The 16,332-nt window shown below is 35.6% G+C and overlaps 1 protein-coding gene across 1 annotated transcript in view; it reads right to left on the bottom strand.

Moving 5' to 3' along the window:
• The window catches only part of RAB5A (RAB5A, member RAS oncogene family), a 30,589-nt gene that overhangs the window by 1,719 nt on the left and 12,538 nt on the right, over window positions 1-16,332 (bottom strand). Inside the window, exons 3-5 of the mRNA XM_045903870.1 lie at window positions 6,412-6,563; window positions 6,007-6,129; window positions 3,620-3,713 (exon numbers count right to left, since the gene is read on the bottom strand). Of these exons, the coding sequence (XP_045759826.1) occupies window positions 3,620-3,713; window positions 6,007-6,129; window positions 6,412-6,563 (369 nt within the window). The remainder of the gene's footprint in view (window positions 1-3,619; window positions 3,714-6,006; window positions 6,130-6,411; window positions 6,564-16,332) is intronic.

Below are 16,332 nucleotides of genomic sequence, written 5' to 3'. Positions count from 1 at the left end.
TACCTTTTTTTTCCCCCCCAGCTGGGTTAACCCAAAGTATCACATAGCTATATGCTCATTCTTTTGAAATGTTTATTGAGTATCTACTAGACAATACCAAATACTATTTATTGGTCAGTCCTTAGTGAGGTTAGGGGGTTGAGGGAAGGGTTAGATGAGGAACAGTTACAGACATACAATTAAAACTTAAGTTGACTAGAGCTATATTTAATTCTTTATACATATTCAGTTAGTAATACCAGAATAGTAGTACTTTATTTCATAATCATTAATACCTCTATTGTTGATAGAAAATCTAAGTTAATAAAGATGATGGCCAGCCAATGTTTATAAAGAATCTTAGCTTGTATCAATGATCTCTGAACTGCCACACAAATACTTTGTCACCAGTAGCTCTGCCTACTGTAAATAGACTTGATTCTAAAGTTGCTCTATCTCAAAAAACTATTTCCCAATTCTGAGTTGGATGATCTTGGCTTGCCACATTTGGACAAAGCCCTCAACCAGCAGTTACAGTTTTAGCTCTGCTAAGCTCTATATATAGCTAATGGCTGTTCTCTGGAGCCTGGATCCCACTAATTTAAAGACATACCTGTTAGATGTAGTCTGCTTGAATCCCAAAGATGCTTCATGTGCCGCATTCACGGAATACTATCTCTAAGAGTACCAACTGTAAAGGTGACTAAATACACTGGTCTCTATCAACCTTGGGGGAAGACTACTATGGCTGAATTCTGGCTTTACCTTTGCCATGGCTCAGGCTACCCAAAAGCTGAACATGCTCCACTTCAATACCTAAACGCCTAGTTGCATTTTGGATCTTTTATTATTTATTTGTTTTAATATTCCACATGAACATTAATCATCTTAAGAATCAATGGAAATTTGGGAAGAAAAGCCTTCACCTTGGGCTACTTCTCTAGAAATGGCACTAGGGACGGTAGGGTATATGGTAATAAAATGGCAAATTTCCAGTGGAATGTATTTTCAAACAAAGGCTTGTAGGGACAAAGAGTAAGCTAGCATTTATAAACTTTATTATAATATTAAGTTAGATTTTGAACTGAGAGATCTTTTCTCCCTTTACCATACTTTTCAATGAGCTTTCTGTAATTAGATCTGACTGAAATTGGGAGGTTGAATGAAATAAAGTAGAATGAGAAATTTTTAAGCTTCTATTGGTAAACTTTTACTGTGAGAAGATAAACTAAAACATAACTTAGAGGTCTCAGAAGCAGTCTTCTGTCTCATATCTTATTAAATACTACCAAAATAAAGCTGATAAATATGGATAATTGGAGCTTACCAATTTGCCCCTGAATTAGGATTTTAAGAGGCTAAAAATTCCAGATCAGGTTCATGAAGATGTACAATGAAAGCCACGCAAGCAAAATCTTATCAAATTGAAAGCAGATGATAAATTTATTGTAGACTTTCTCCCACTAAATAACTGTACTCCCTATAGGAAGTCATCAAGAGTGAAAATAATGAGCGCACTATGTGATCTAAGTTACTAATCTGGTAAACAAAATAGAAAGGCCACAATCCAATTTAATCCATGGTATTTCAAAGAAAGAAACATTGTAATTTCAGAAAAATAACTGTAAGTTCTAATATGTAGGCTACTTTCTGACTGGAAAAATATATTATTACCACATCTGAATAAAAGGTACAAATTAAATAAAGTCCAACTGGGGGTGCCTGGCTGGCTCAGTACAGCATGTGACTCTTGAACTCAGGGTAATGAGCTCAAGCCCCACATTGGGTGCAGATTACTTAAAAAAATAAAAAAATAATAAAACAAGCAAGCAAGCCCATCTGGTCGTGGTGTCTTAATTCCATCAGAAAAGTTCAAAGTTCAGCCTGATTTGATGGACTTATTATTTCTTTGATTTCTGTTATTAGCTTTTCAGATGTGATTCTGGGTGTAATCCTGTGTTCTATTTATTAAAAAACCATATTGTTGCACAATCCTTCACAAGTATTTCCCTAGTAAACTTCAAGCCTGAGCTTTTCAGTAAAATACTGTACAACAGGCAAGTTTTTTCCTAATGAGCCTAAATGAGCTACCATTAAGCTCTCTAACCTAGTGAAAGATATTCTGACAGTATTTGTAGCAATTTTCTTTAGCCTCTGAACCAGCTGTTAATTGGTTAATTTGTATGACTTCAATAAAAGGAATACTTCTTATTTGGGGATAAGTTTGTGGGCACCCCAGTTAATAATCACTGCCATATAATAAAAATGTTTTGGAATGAGAAGAGTGCTTGGTGCATGAATAGTGCATAGACAGTAAAACGCAAGAGCCACCAAAGTAGACAATTCTCACAGAATCTGCACCTTAAAATTACTGGAAGGAGGCTAGGGTCAATAGAAATACTTTTAGTTTTGTTACAGAAAATAGGAAGCTTCCTTATTAGTACTCCAACTTCACCAATTATTATCAACAAACGTGGAATCGCAATCATTATCAGTTAAAATTACCTTAAAGGTAAGAGCACTCACTATGTAGGTCAAATGACCAGAGGTAATATAAACCATGTTGTTTTGCTTTCCCTCTTTCTCTCTGTGCCTCAATGATTTGAAACTTTCTCCATTACAATATTTGCGTAAAAGAATTTGTATATTTATGTAACATGTACACGTTTGTGTTATATTTGTCAAAAATGAATTAGATTTAAAAAGAATGTGAGAAACAAAAATAGTGCTTGTTCAGGGCAAAGTAGAGATGAAAATAGTTACTGATCAGTGATAAAGAAATCTCTTTATGCCCATATGTTGTATTGATGAGCTTGTGTCCCCTCTCTCGCTGTCTGTCAAATAAATAAATAAAATCTCTTTTAAAAAAAAAAGGAAGGATCTAGAATAGTAGTAGAATCATTAAAAAAAATGGCTACTTTTTTTTTTTAGGAGATTTTATTTATTTATTTGACAGAGAGAGCACAAGCAGGGGGAGAGGCAGAGAGAGAAGCAGGCTCTCCAATGAGCAGGGAGCCCAATGTGGGGGCTTGATCCCAGGACCCTGGGATCATGACCTGAGCCAAAGGCAGACGCTTAACCGACTGAGCCACTCAGGTGCCCCCAAAATGGCTACTTTAAAAAATACTACCCAAAATTATTTACCAAAAAAAAAAAAAAGTTTTTAAAGATTTTATTTATTTGCGAGAGAGAAAGACGGAGAGCACAAGCAGGGAGAGTGGCAGGCAGAAGGAGAAGCAGGCTCCCTGCTAAGCAAGGAGCCTCATGCAGGGACCCTGGGATCATGACCTGAGCTGAAGGCAGATCTGATTGAGCCACCCAGGTGTCCCAATCAACAGTTTTTATTTATTTTTTTTAAAGATTTTATTTATTTATTTGAGAGAGCGAGAATGAGAGAGAGAGAGAGAGCACATGAGAGGGGGAAGGTCAGAGGGAGAAGCAGACTCCCTGCTGAGCAGGGAGCCTGACGTGGCACTCGATCCCGGGACTCCAGGATCATGACCTGAGCTGAAGGCAGTCGCTTAACCAACTGAGCCACCCAGGCACCCCCCCAATCAAGAGTTTTTAAAAAGACAGTCAAACCAAGTATGCTATTGTGTAACTTATTTTGCCTATATCCACTGCTTGAAAAAAAACTTACCTATTGCCATGAATATTTCATTTACATTCATCGATGTTTTAGCTGATGTCTCCATGAATAATAAACTGTTGTCATCTGCATAGGACTGTGCTTCCTGTTTATAGAACAACAACAAAAAAGACATATATCCTTTGCCCATACTATACTTGACTTTTTTTTTATTTTAAGATTTTATTTATTTATCTGACAGAGACAGCGAGAGAGTGAACACAAGCAGAGGGAATAGGAGAGGGAGAAGCAGGCTTCTTGCTGAGCAGGGAGCCCGATGCAGGGCTTGATCCCAGGACCCTGGGATCATGACCTGAGCTGAAGGCAGACGCTTAACGACTAAGCCACCCAGGTGCCCCTATACCTGACTTGTTTTTGTTACAGAATAAGAGGCTTCCTTATTACTACTCCAACTTGATTACCTATAATCAGCAACTATATAATAAACAATTGTTACTAATTAAGAGCGGTAAGAGAACTCCTGTAGGATACCTTCACAAATTTCTTTTTTGCCTTAACTTCTTGCACTATCCCATTCTGATTCTTCTGGTCTCACATTAAATTTGATTTCAAATGGTAAGTTCCAGAGGGTGGAAAATTATCCTATTCTAAATATAAAATTCTCTTTGATCTCTATGGCAAATTTTATTTATGCTTATCATTTGCAATGAAATCAAAGAGAATCCAAATATCTAATACTGGCTTCAACTACTAAATGGCTAGCTATATGTTAATTTTGAATATGTCATAAATCATTCCTTTAAAAATACTACTACTCTACATTTTTGTCATGCTTTACAGTTTACATGTATCATTGCCTTGATCCTCAAGTTGTTGTGAAGAGCAACCAATCATCTTACCCATTTAATGGAAAAAAAAAAGGAGTTTCCTTTGAACTGTTATGTGAGAAGGCCACTTGTGACTCTAACTTAAGGGCTCTATCTCCCCCTCTATGCGGGAGAGGTAACCATCTTAGAAAGAGAATAGGTATTATACCTCACATGATTGTAACCAGAATTAAATAAAATCACAGGTGCAACATACTCAGCTTACTACCTACTGATGCCAAGAAATATTAGTTCCCTTTCTCAGTCCATGTACCCCATCAATAGCCATCATCAAAGACAATTATCCCATCACTGATATTATATATATAAAATGACCACAACACGGGGCGCCTGGGTGGCTCAGTCGTTAAGCGTCTGCCTTTGGCTCAGGTCATGATCCCAGGGTCCTGGGATCAAGTCCCACATCGGGCTCCCTGCTCTGCGGGAAGCCTGCTTCTCCCTCTCCCACTCCCCCTGCTTGTGTTCCTGCTCTCACTATGTCTCTCTCTGTCAAAAAAATAAATAAAAATCTTTAAAATTAAAAAAAAAAATGACCACCACAAACTTCTCTCATAGAGAAGCTGAAGAGGAAAAGAAAAGGGAAAATTTAAAAATGTCTAACTAGAGACATTTGTTTTTCAGTAATTGTACTTTATCTTGTATCAGGGAACATTCTTAATTAGCTATACTAAGTAACATATAAAGTGGATTTTTTGAGCCTTTATTTTTGAAGGCCCTTTTTTTGTTGGTTTGTTTTAAGATTTTTTATTTATTCATTTTGAGAGAGACAGCGAGAGCACGAGTATGGGAGGGGGCAGAGGGGGAGAGAGAGAGAGAGAGAGGCAGGTTCCTTGCATAGCAGGGAGCCCAACATGGGCCTCAATCCCAGGACCCTGAGATCATGACCTGAGCCAAAGGCAGACGCTTAAGCAACTGAGCCACCCAGGCGCCCTTTTGAAGGCCCTTTCAAGAACCACGTAAGTGTAAGCTGTATGTGTATATGTGGGTATGTTTATGTGTGCTGATATAAATATTGGCAGATAAGTAAAAAAGGTTAGGAAAGATACTAAAGTATGTGTGGGGGTGGAGGGATTAGGGTAGGAGGCAATCACCTTTTGCTTTATATACTTATGCACTATTTGTCAACAATTACTTCTTTTGTAACTGTTTAGGTCAACAAAATTTTTTTATTTAAGAGAGGTAGAGAGGGGCAGAGGGAGAAGGAGAGAGAGAATCTCAAGCAGGCTCCACACCCAGCGCAGAGCCCGATGTAGGGCTTGTTCTCATGACCCTGAGATCATGACCTGAGCCAAAATCAAGAGCTGGATGTTTAACCGACTGAGCCACCCAGGAACCCCGGTCAGCAAAATCTTTGAATCAATTTATATATTACAACATGTAAGGACATTTAAAAATTCAGATTTATCATGAGAAACATTATATTACATATAGTAGATCTACATTTGCTTAAAAAATTGTTTTCTATTATTTGCATGGCTTTAACATTATAACTATAATTCACGTGTGGATACAGAAGAAAAATTTACAATACATGTGTGCCTTCAAACATACCTGGAAATCGACAGCTCTTTTATTTGCAAGGTCAGCCTTGTTTCCTGATAAAGCTATTACAATGTTAGGACTGGCTTGCCTCTGAAGTTCTTTAACCCAGTTTTTGGCTCTGGCAAAGGACTCCTGGGAAACAAAAAAACAGCTATTTGGCAAATGCTCAAAAAATGGTTAGGGCGCGTCTCTGTAAGACAAGGCTTTAAAGACTCTTGAATGTGACTCAGAAAGAAATTCTTAGGACTACTGTATTATTTGAGACACTTTAATCTTTTTTTTTTTTTTTTAAATCAGCTCTTCTAACTCATAAAAGCTTTGGCATAAATGTCATGATTGGCTATTAGAAAAAAATTCTGAATACCATAACTGTATGTTCAAATTATTTTCATTGTAGAATACATTTCTACTTACCTCATTTGTGATATCATATACAACTATGGCTGCTTGTGCTCCTCTGTAGTACATTGGTGCTAGGCTATGGTATCGTTCTTGACCAGCTGTATCCCATATTTCAAACTTTACTGTTGTGTCATCAAGACACACAGTTTGGGTTAGAAAAGCAGCTGAAAGAAGAAAATGTCTGCAATAAGTTTATCATTTTTACCCTAGTATTTTCATAATATAGAAAAACAGCAGGAAACATGATATACTGCATATGCACAGGTAATAGTGGCTTTAGAGACTTGCAAGATCTGGGCCTTGAAACCTGATAGACATATATGCTTATGTAAGACCTTCATAGTAAAATCACAAAGATTTTTTCTACATTCTTAAAAAGTTTATTGTAATAGTAAAATAGTTTAATAAACATTTCTTAAATTGTTTTACACATTGTAAACTAAAAAATTTTAAATTAAAAACAATTTAGGAAATATATATATATTGATATTCTTGAAAAACTGCATGGGGGGTGGGGGGGAACACACAGAGAAAGGATTGGCATAGCTATAACTATCGTCTACATTGTCAACGCAATGCCCCCTGTTCCATTCTCCTGGTATTTATTGGCATACTCTGGGGATTTAGTCCCAGGCCTATATCACTAGATATTTTTTGTTGTATTATTTTCCCTTCAAAAATAACACTTTAATTTTTAAACTGTTATGATCTCAATCTAGACTTAATGTGTTAAATATACATTCAATATTGACTCCTAGCTGTTTCAATCCTTGTTGTATAGATTTTTTGCATTTGTGCTTTTTCATCAGTTCTTTTCTCAGATTTTAACAAGAAAGTATCCTTTTTTTTTTTTTTAAGTAATCTCTATGCCAAACATGGGGCTTGAATTCACAAACCCAAGATCAAGAGTCACAAGCTCTACCAACTAAGCCAGCCAGGCATCCCAAGGAAGTATTATTTTATAGTGATGTTTTTGCTTTTAGGGTTAAGAAGTTGCTGTCCAATCTTGCAAATTATGGTATCACTTATTTTCTGAACTGCTTGTTGAGAATAGTACGAAGTAAAATGTCCATTATGATCTTCTCAGTTCTAAGAATAAACACCAAGAAAAACACTGCAATGGATATTTACAAAAAACGAAAAGCCATCAATTTATAAAAAATTGGTTATAATCAAGTGACTTGAACTTTAAAATATCAACTGTTAGAGTAAGTTTCTAAGTATTGCTAGCTGCACTAAAATAAAGATACTTGGGAAAGAGACCTACACATAGCCATTTTTAGCAGCATGCTGACATCTTAGTTCTTTTCCTTCATTAACTGGTAGTTAAGCCCCGGCTGCTCTATCATTCATCATGTTAGTATGCCCCTCCCTTTTACTTTTAGCTGAAGGTGTGATATTCAACTCTTTCTCCCAAATTGGCATGGAATTAAAGTTATAAAAATTTTCTAAAAAAAAAAAATTTTTTTTCTAAAACTCTGGGGGCACCTGGGTGGCTCAGTCGGTTAAACGGCTGCCTTTAGCTCAGGTCATGATCCCAGGGTCCTGGGATCGAGCCCCGCATCAGGCTCCTTGCTCAGCAGAGAGCCTGCTTCTCCCTCTCCCTCTGCCTGCCTCTCTGCCTACTTGTGCTCTCTATCTCTCCGTCAAATAAATAAATAAAATCTTTAAAAAAAAAAAATTTTTTTTTTTTTTTCTAAAACTCTTTCCTCTCATGCAAGAGAATTATGATCCATTTCTGGAAACTGTAGTTTATCTAGTGATGTCAATTTTTCGTAAGTGATTCACTAATTAATATCAAATCTGCTGAATAAGCCAAGTCTAATTAGATATTCTTTTACATTAAATATTACATTTATTTTTCAAAGTATTTTTATTTCCATGGTTGATGGCTTTATATTAGCAACTATAACCTTAGTTTTGCAAACATCTTAATTGGAAATGTCTTTATTTTAAGCAGATTCTAATTAATAGTCCTGTGAATTCTCAGAAGTGGCTAGTCATAATTAAAATATATTCTAATTCATCAAACTTTTTCACATACGAAGTTAGCAGAAATATCCATTTTCTTAAATCCTGTATTTATGGTAAAGGATACCAAAAAAGGACTATGTCACTTTTTCAGTCATGAAACATTCTCCTGCAGAATCAAAAAAATATTCTTAAACACTTTAAGCCTCTAAAACAGTACTTTTTCCATAAAATGAAAAGAAGGAAAAAAACTGGATCACAAAAATACAGGCCATTTCTCAAGTAGTTTGATACAACTTAAAAAAAACTGGATCACAATTTGCATTCAGACTTTGTTTTTTCTATGACCACAAAATACACTGGTAGTAAAAACATTCATTTACACTTACATAAATCAACCTGAGGTTCAGAAACATAACTATTAGTTATGCTGCCTTAAAGGAAATATAATCTGATTCTCAAACACAAAAGATATCACAAAAGGCTACCAGTCTTTTTTATAAATGTATGTACAAAAATGACAAATAAAATACAGGCAAAGAAATTTCAACAAATACATTAAAAGAACAAAAGCCATGACCAAGCAGATTCAGAAACACAAAGCTATCACACCAGCAGGCTAAAAAAGAAAAATCGTGTATTTAAATAAATTACAAAAGGGCATTTGAGGCAATATCCATTCCTAATACACATGTAGGATTCTTTCAAGTTTATCAAGTGTCCATTCTATCTGTAAGCCCGAAATAAGCATTTTGCTAAGCAGTCTCTCTAAATTTCTAGAAACCAAATAAATAAGACTGTCCACTATCACCATTATTTTTTATTATTTCAAATATCCATAGATAGATTTCTGAAAAGATATTATTTGTAAGAGGAAAGAATGACAAGAAAATCCAAAGGCATCAGCTAAAAAAGTGTAGGTAATGAGTTCTTTAAATTGACCAGAACAGATTAAAGTCAACAGCCTTACAACACACTGGCAATAACCAGGTTTTCAGTGTTATGCTGGGAGGAGAATGAATCCCAATCATATTAACAAAGAACAAGAACAATCAATTCACTCAACTCTTAGAAAGCATCCTTCATCACACCCTATTTTACAGCGCCCACTTCTGTGCAATGAACATTTTCACACTTTTTGTAATCACTGATTTGTATAATCCTTTTCTTCTAGACTGGGAGTTTCTTGAGAAATTACTGTTTGTAATTACTGCTATTGTTCTCCATACGCAACATCTAATAAAAATCCCAGGTCATATATTCAAAACGTTCACTAAATGAAGTTCATAAAAGGTATGTGGCACTATTTTGGGGGTATCTTAGATAACATATGCATAGACAAACAGTTCCCAAATGGGAAAAAAATTGACATTTCAAAAGGCCTCTACTCAAGTCATTATATAACTAACAATCGCAAACAAAATACCATCAAGATCTTTATAACTTGGTAATACCATAGTTTTGTTCATGTGGTATGATAAACAGAGCATAATGCTGGAGGAGGAGAAAAGGACCAGTATTTAGTGGCCAGGGAATGGGTCTTAGGGTACATCAAAAACACATTAAAACAATTAAGTGTTGGAGGGCCACAAGAACAGAAATACTGTCTGTTCCAGGATAATCCTGTATTATTAGACATTACATACTGCAAGACCATCATGATTCCTTAACGTTCTCAAGTTTTCAAATACTTCTCCCATAAAACTCAGTGAAGTACAGCTGACATCTTCATGACATCCTTAATACTTCTAAAATTACACTGCTAGTCATTTATAAGGTTATAAAAATAAACTCTGACACTCAAAATATAAACTACTACATCAATACTGTAGCAACATTAACCACTACAAACTTACCTGAATCTGCACAACCACTTTAATTTATCCAAAACGTCTATTTTCTGGCTAAGAACCATCACTTTCTTAGACCTCTTCATTTTCTCTTCACTTCATCACCAGCACTAGCAGTTGGTTTTCTTTTCGGGCCCATATTTCACAAAGAAACAGCTTTTATCACTTCGAGAGAGTTAACTGTGTACGCGACGACAAGTAGAGAAAAACAAAGCTGCGTTGAGATGTGGGTGCTGGCCTGTCTAAATAGGCTCCCTCTTTGAGCTACATGATCAGTTCCTGTTGGTAAGGCTGGCAGCAAGCAAGTAACATTTCAGTCTCAGCAAAACTACAAATTAGTGAATCATAGACCTTGCAGTCAGCTGAGAATAGCTGAAAACTGTAAATGTTAAATCTGCAAATACCAAAGGCCTATATTAATGGGTAAGACCTTCATAAATAATAAGAAAGAGACACTGCAATATACTGGACCAGGGAAAAAATATCCAGATCAATAGCATTAACCAAAGGTTAACAACTAAGAAAAAAAAGCTTAATCTAACAACTAAAATGATTCTACAAGAATTAAACAGAAGGGCATAAAAGAGAAAAACCAAGGAACCAATACCACCTAACTTCTTTTTGAATTTGATAAACAAGAATTACCTTATTAGAACTGACCAAAAATCCTATGAGATTATCAGTTTGATTACATAAAAATTTGATTTTGTTTGCAAACATGTATCATCACCCCAAACACAGGGGTGAAGACATTTTAGGAAAATTTCTACAAAGAAAAATAAAATAAAATAAAATAAAAAAAAGGAAAATTCCTACAGTGGATACTAAGAGATTAAATTTTAGTATGTGGGATAGCTCATATAAATCTTAAGAAAAACTTCAAAAGCATAAGCATCAAGGATAAATGTGTAAAGAAAATTTGCAACATAAAAAGTCAACATCACTAGTAATAAAGAAAATCATCCTTATAGCAAAAAGTTGAAAAGAAAAAGGCTGTTTTACCTCTAACTTAGCAAAAAGGAAAAAAAAAAAACTTAAAAAGTGTGGCACAAACTCACATATTGCTGGTGACACTGTGTAACTGTTTTTGAAAATAATTCTGCCAACACGTAGCAAAACCATGAAAATGCTCAGAACTCATGGAATCTCCAAGAGGTGGTATGGGGAGCAGGAGAGTAGGGAGAACAAACCTTTATGTTCAAATAATTTTTGTATTTAACAATTAGGAACAACCTAAATGTATAAATGAAAAGGTACTGGTGGCTTAGTAGGTATTAAGTAGCAAATAAATAAAAAATGGTTATAAAATGACCGTTTAATTGCCAAAAAGTAAAAAAATATATATATATAAATATATATTAAGTATATATATGAATTCCTGGTAGAGATATGGTACATCTATGTAAAATCATGACTAGAAATGCACAGAAGAAACTAAAAACCAGTAGTGTCCTCATAGTAAGATCATGATTCAATGTTCTCCCTTAGGTAAACTTCGAGAAGTAGTGGATTTGTGGCCTTTTAAACTGAAAGGTAAGAATATAATTGCCAGAAAAGAGAAGGGCCTTGGTTCTGGTTCTCAGAAATAGATCAAAAAATCCAAGTTAGAGAGACTGTCTGGAAGTGATTTACCGGAGAAGCAAAGGTTTTTAGAGGGAAGGAATTTAATAACTGAGTTCAATGGATCAAACTTCAAGATGAATATCCAATCAGGGAGAAGGATGGCAGGAATTGACCAAGTAGCATCAAGAACCAGGTACCAAAATTATCAGGGTAGAAACTGGCTTTGGGAAATGAGTATCAACAGCAGTAACCTAATATAATGGATTTTCTCCGATGAGCACTGACTTTAGATAAAATTGTACACAAAGAAGAAAATATGGATAGTCTAGAGCTGACAGCAGACAAAATAAAAAACTGTGCCCATTTTTATTTCCTATTAAAATCATATATGCATAGTGAGGAATACCCAAGTTGACTATAGCAGCAAAAACCATGTATTCAAGGAAAGAGTTACATTTCAATTAATGTGAGAAAGAGAAGGGTGATAAAAAAGATTAGCAGAGAAGAAAGCATACACAGTGACTGAACTCCCCCCAAAAATACTCCAAAAAGCAAATTCATCTTATGAGATGATCTGTAAAATACTAAACGCGTAGGGTTCATTCTTAAAATTAATGAGCATCTGATAAGAGACTGATATCCAGAATATATAAAGAAATCCTACAACTCAGCAACATGAAAAATTTAATAGACATTTGTCCAAAGAAGACATACAAATGAGCAAGAAGCAAAGATGTTTAACATCACTAATCTGTGGGAAAATGAAAATACCACAATGATATACCACTTCACACCCATTAGGACAGCTATTAACAAAACAATAGAAATCAAGAGTTGGCAAGGATATGGAGAAATTGGAACCCTTGTGCACTGATGGGAATATAAAATGATGTACTGCTATGGAAAATGGTACAGAGATTCTTGAAAAATATTAAACAGAATCACCAGATGACACAGCAATTCCACTTCTGATATACACCCAAAAGAATGTTCAGAGCAGCATTACAAGAGCCAGGAGGTGGAAGAAACCTAAGAATCAACAAAGAAGTATCAATGAAAGATAAGCAAAATGTGCTATTATACATGTGATAAAACATTATTCTTCCTTAAAAAGGAAATTTTGACACATCAGAATATAGATGAACCTTGATGACATGCTAACTGAAATAAGCCAATCACAAAAAAGATACACAGTATAATTTCCCTTATAGGAGATTGCTAGAGCAGTGAAATTCACAGATGGAAAGTGGAATGGTATTTGCTATGGGCAGGGGTGGGGAAGAATGGCTATTTTTTAATAAGTAGAGCTTCAGGTGGGGGAAGATGAAAAAGTTCTGAAGACAAGGAGTGCTGATGGCTGCACAAGGTTCATGTACTTAACGCCACAGAACTGTACCCTTAAAAGATGCTTAAATTGTAAATTTTATATTTACATTTTATATTTACATTACATTTTATATTTACATTTAGCAACATCTAAAGGTAACTCTTGCCAAGTGACCTGCAATCTTGGAAAATATTAAAGGACACCTGACTATCCTAAGGGAATCCACTAACCAGGACATAAACTAGTCACACCTCAACTGTTGAACATTATACTACTATTTCTGATACTAAACTAATGCACATTCTTTTAAAATTAGCCTTGAAGAGTTTGAGTTTAGTTAGTATTAAGTTTGTGCCCCAAACCTAAACACCCTACAATGAACTGATAAAACCAGGATTTGAAATTTAAGGCTAAGAACCTGTGCTTGCCCCACCAAGGGCCCAAACCTTTTAAAATCTTTACTCAACAGACTGGATTTATATAACAAGGATGCATCAAATAATAAATTGGAAGCAGAATGAACACATTACAAAGAGGAAAGGCAAAGAAATGGGAGAAAGGGGAGAGGTTGTTAGAAGTTATTAAATAGTATCAGTTATGAGATGATCTCCAAAGAACAGAAACAGAGAAAAAGTTAATAAAATTAACTTAGACATTGTACCTGTGGACAATAGATATTTTATTAAATAGTTTAAATAGTACTTTACTAAATTCTCATAATATGCAAGGAAAAGATGACTTCTGGTTTCTGATTCTGCATGTATGGAGCTTAGAAGTCACCACCCTACCCTAACGTGTAGAAAGATGAACAAACTGAAAAATCGACAACTCTTTTTAGATCTGTAAGAAAAGTGAGGTCACAGGGCAATCTACTTGTTCTAAAATTGGACAGAAAGGTGGATACAGTAAGGACACAGATCAGAAGACTGAGGAAACCAGCTCAGGTACAAAAACCTGAGCTGTAATTGACAAACTGCTGGAAATTAGGTGCAGACAAGTTAAAAACTATAGAGGGGGCAAAAACAAACAATTCAGACTACATCAAATAAAGCTTTTGTACTGCAAAGGAAATCATCAACAAAATGAAAAGGCAACCTGCTGAATGGGAGAAAATATTTGCAAATGATATATCCAATGAGTGGTTAATATCCAAAATACATGAAGAACTCCTACAACTCAACACCCAAACAATCCAATTAAAAAATGGACAGAGGGCCTAAATATGTTTTTCCCAAGAAGACATACAGATGGCTAACGGATACATGAAAAGATGCTGGACATCACTAATCATCAAGGAAATGCAATTCAAAACCACAATGAGGTATCACCTCACACAGTCAGAATGGTTAGTTAAGAAACAAGAAATAACAAGTGTTGGCGAGGATGTGGGGAAAGGGCAGCCCTAGTGCACTGTTGGTGGGAATGTAAACTGGTACAGACACTACAGAAAACATTAAACATTAAAATTTAAAAATATTAAAAATAGTAATACACGATCCAGTAATTCCACCTCTGGATATTTACCTGAAGAAAATGAAAATGCTTATTCGAAAAGGGAAAGCTTGTCCCCTCGCCCCTTCTCTTTAGTGATACACCTTCTCAGCTGGGTTCAAGAACCCAGCACTCAATGCTTCCTAGACAGAACCTCCCAGATCTTTAAAGCATTACTGGCCTTGAAAATGACTCTTTAATGTTTAGCAATAAACCGATCCACTAAGTCAGCTTAAAAGTGTTAATATCTGAGAATTTTCAACATAGGAATGGAAAAGGACAAGTTAAAGAAGGGAGAAGAGGGGCACCTGGGTGGCTCAGTTGGTTAAGCGTCTGTCTTCAGCTCAGGTCATGATCTCACGGTCCTGGGATCAAGCCCCATGTCAGGCTTCCCGCTCAGCCGGAGGCCTGCTTTTCCCTCTCCCTCTGCCTGCTGCTCCCCTGCTGTTCTCTCTCTCAAATAAATAAATAGGTTCTTAAAAAAAAAGAGAGAGAGAAAGAAGGGAGAAGAGACAAGGAAGACTTTAACTCCCAGAGTAACACTTACAGGAAACCTATAATCCTAGAATATAATTATTTAAGCCAAGCAATGCCTGAAGAAACAAACTGGAAGTATCTCCAAGGGAGGAAAGAAGTGATGAAAAGACTGGAATCCTTTTGATCCTACCATCATTCGATAAAATTATTTTTGGCTTAATAACTACATCTAGAAATTGATCTTACAGAATTTAAGTCCAGAGTGGAAAAAAATTCCGAGAAAATATCCACTATCAGATGATTACCTAAAACAGCAAACAAAAATGCAAACATTAAGGGCGCCTGGGTGGCTCAGTCGTTAAGCGTCTGCCTTTGGCTCAGGTCATGATCCCAGGATCCTGGGATCGAGTCCCACATCGGGCTCCCTGCTCGGCAGGAAGCCTGCTTCTCCCTCCCCCACTCCCCCTGCTTGTGTTCCCTCTCTGGCTGTGTCTCTCTCTATCAAATAAATAAATAAAATCTTTAAAAAAAAAAATGCAAACATTAAATGTTCAACAGTAAGAGTACAGTTAAAGAATGTGAGATTACCAGTTACTAAAATAAATACGAACACAACAGAGATATTGAAAAATTACCATTAATAAATGAAATGGAATATAATAGCATGATTATTACAAATGAATTCACAGAATGAAGTTATAGTTAACAGAGAAAGGAAACACAATGGACTAAAAATGTAAGATTCCTGATCTCACTAATAGAAAAAGTACAATAAAAAATGCAGAACGGTAAAATCTAAAGTCCCTGAGATAGTAAAGTAGGTAACAGGCATTCTGTACACTGTTGTTGAAGGGCTGTCTGGAAAATTTTGCCAGATATACAAATGTATGTAACCTCTGACAAAGACAATCAACTTCTAGAAATTTATATAATAGAAATACTGGGATATATGAGAAGTGACTATGAATTATTCACTGCACTACTGTTAACAGCCAAAAATATGAAAGAGTGTGCAAATTCAAAACTAAAGAACCAGTTTAAATATACATCGATATGATCCGTGCAATGAAATACTGCTACAGCCAAGAAAAATGAAGATGCCCTTCCTAAAATGATATGGACAGATCTTTGACAGATTTTGTTTTCCAAGATGGCTTAACAAGATTCCTATGCCACATTCTTCTTTCATGACACCTACACTCCTTTGAATCTGTGTGAGCCTGTGACTAGAACATAATTGATGCTATCTACTTG

The sequence above is a fragment of the Mirounga angustirostris genome, unplaced genomic scaffold (assembly GCF_029215605.1).
Source record: "Mirounga angustirostris isolate CCGP_5_RB_7025 unplaced genomic scaffold, mMirAng1.0.hap1 SCAF_1, whole genome shotgun sequence".
Classification (NCBI taxonomy): domain Eukaryota; kingdom Metazoa; phylum Chordata; class Mammalia; order Carnivora; family Phocidae; genus Mirounga; species Mirounga angustirostris.
Note: the sequence above shows the minus strand (reverse complement) of the source record. Positions and strands in the feature narration are given on the sequence as shown.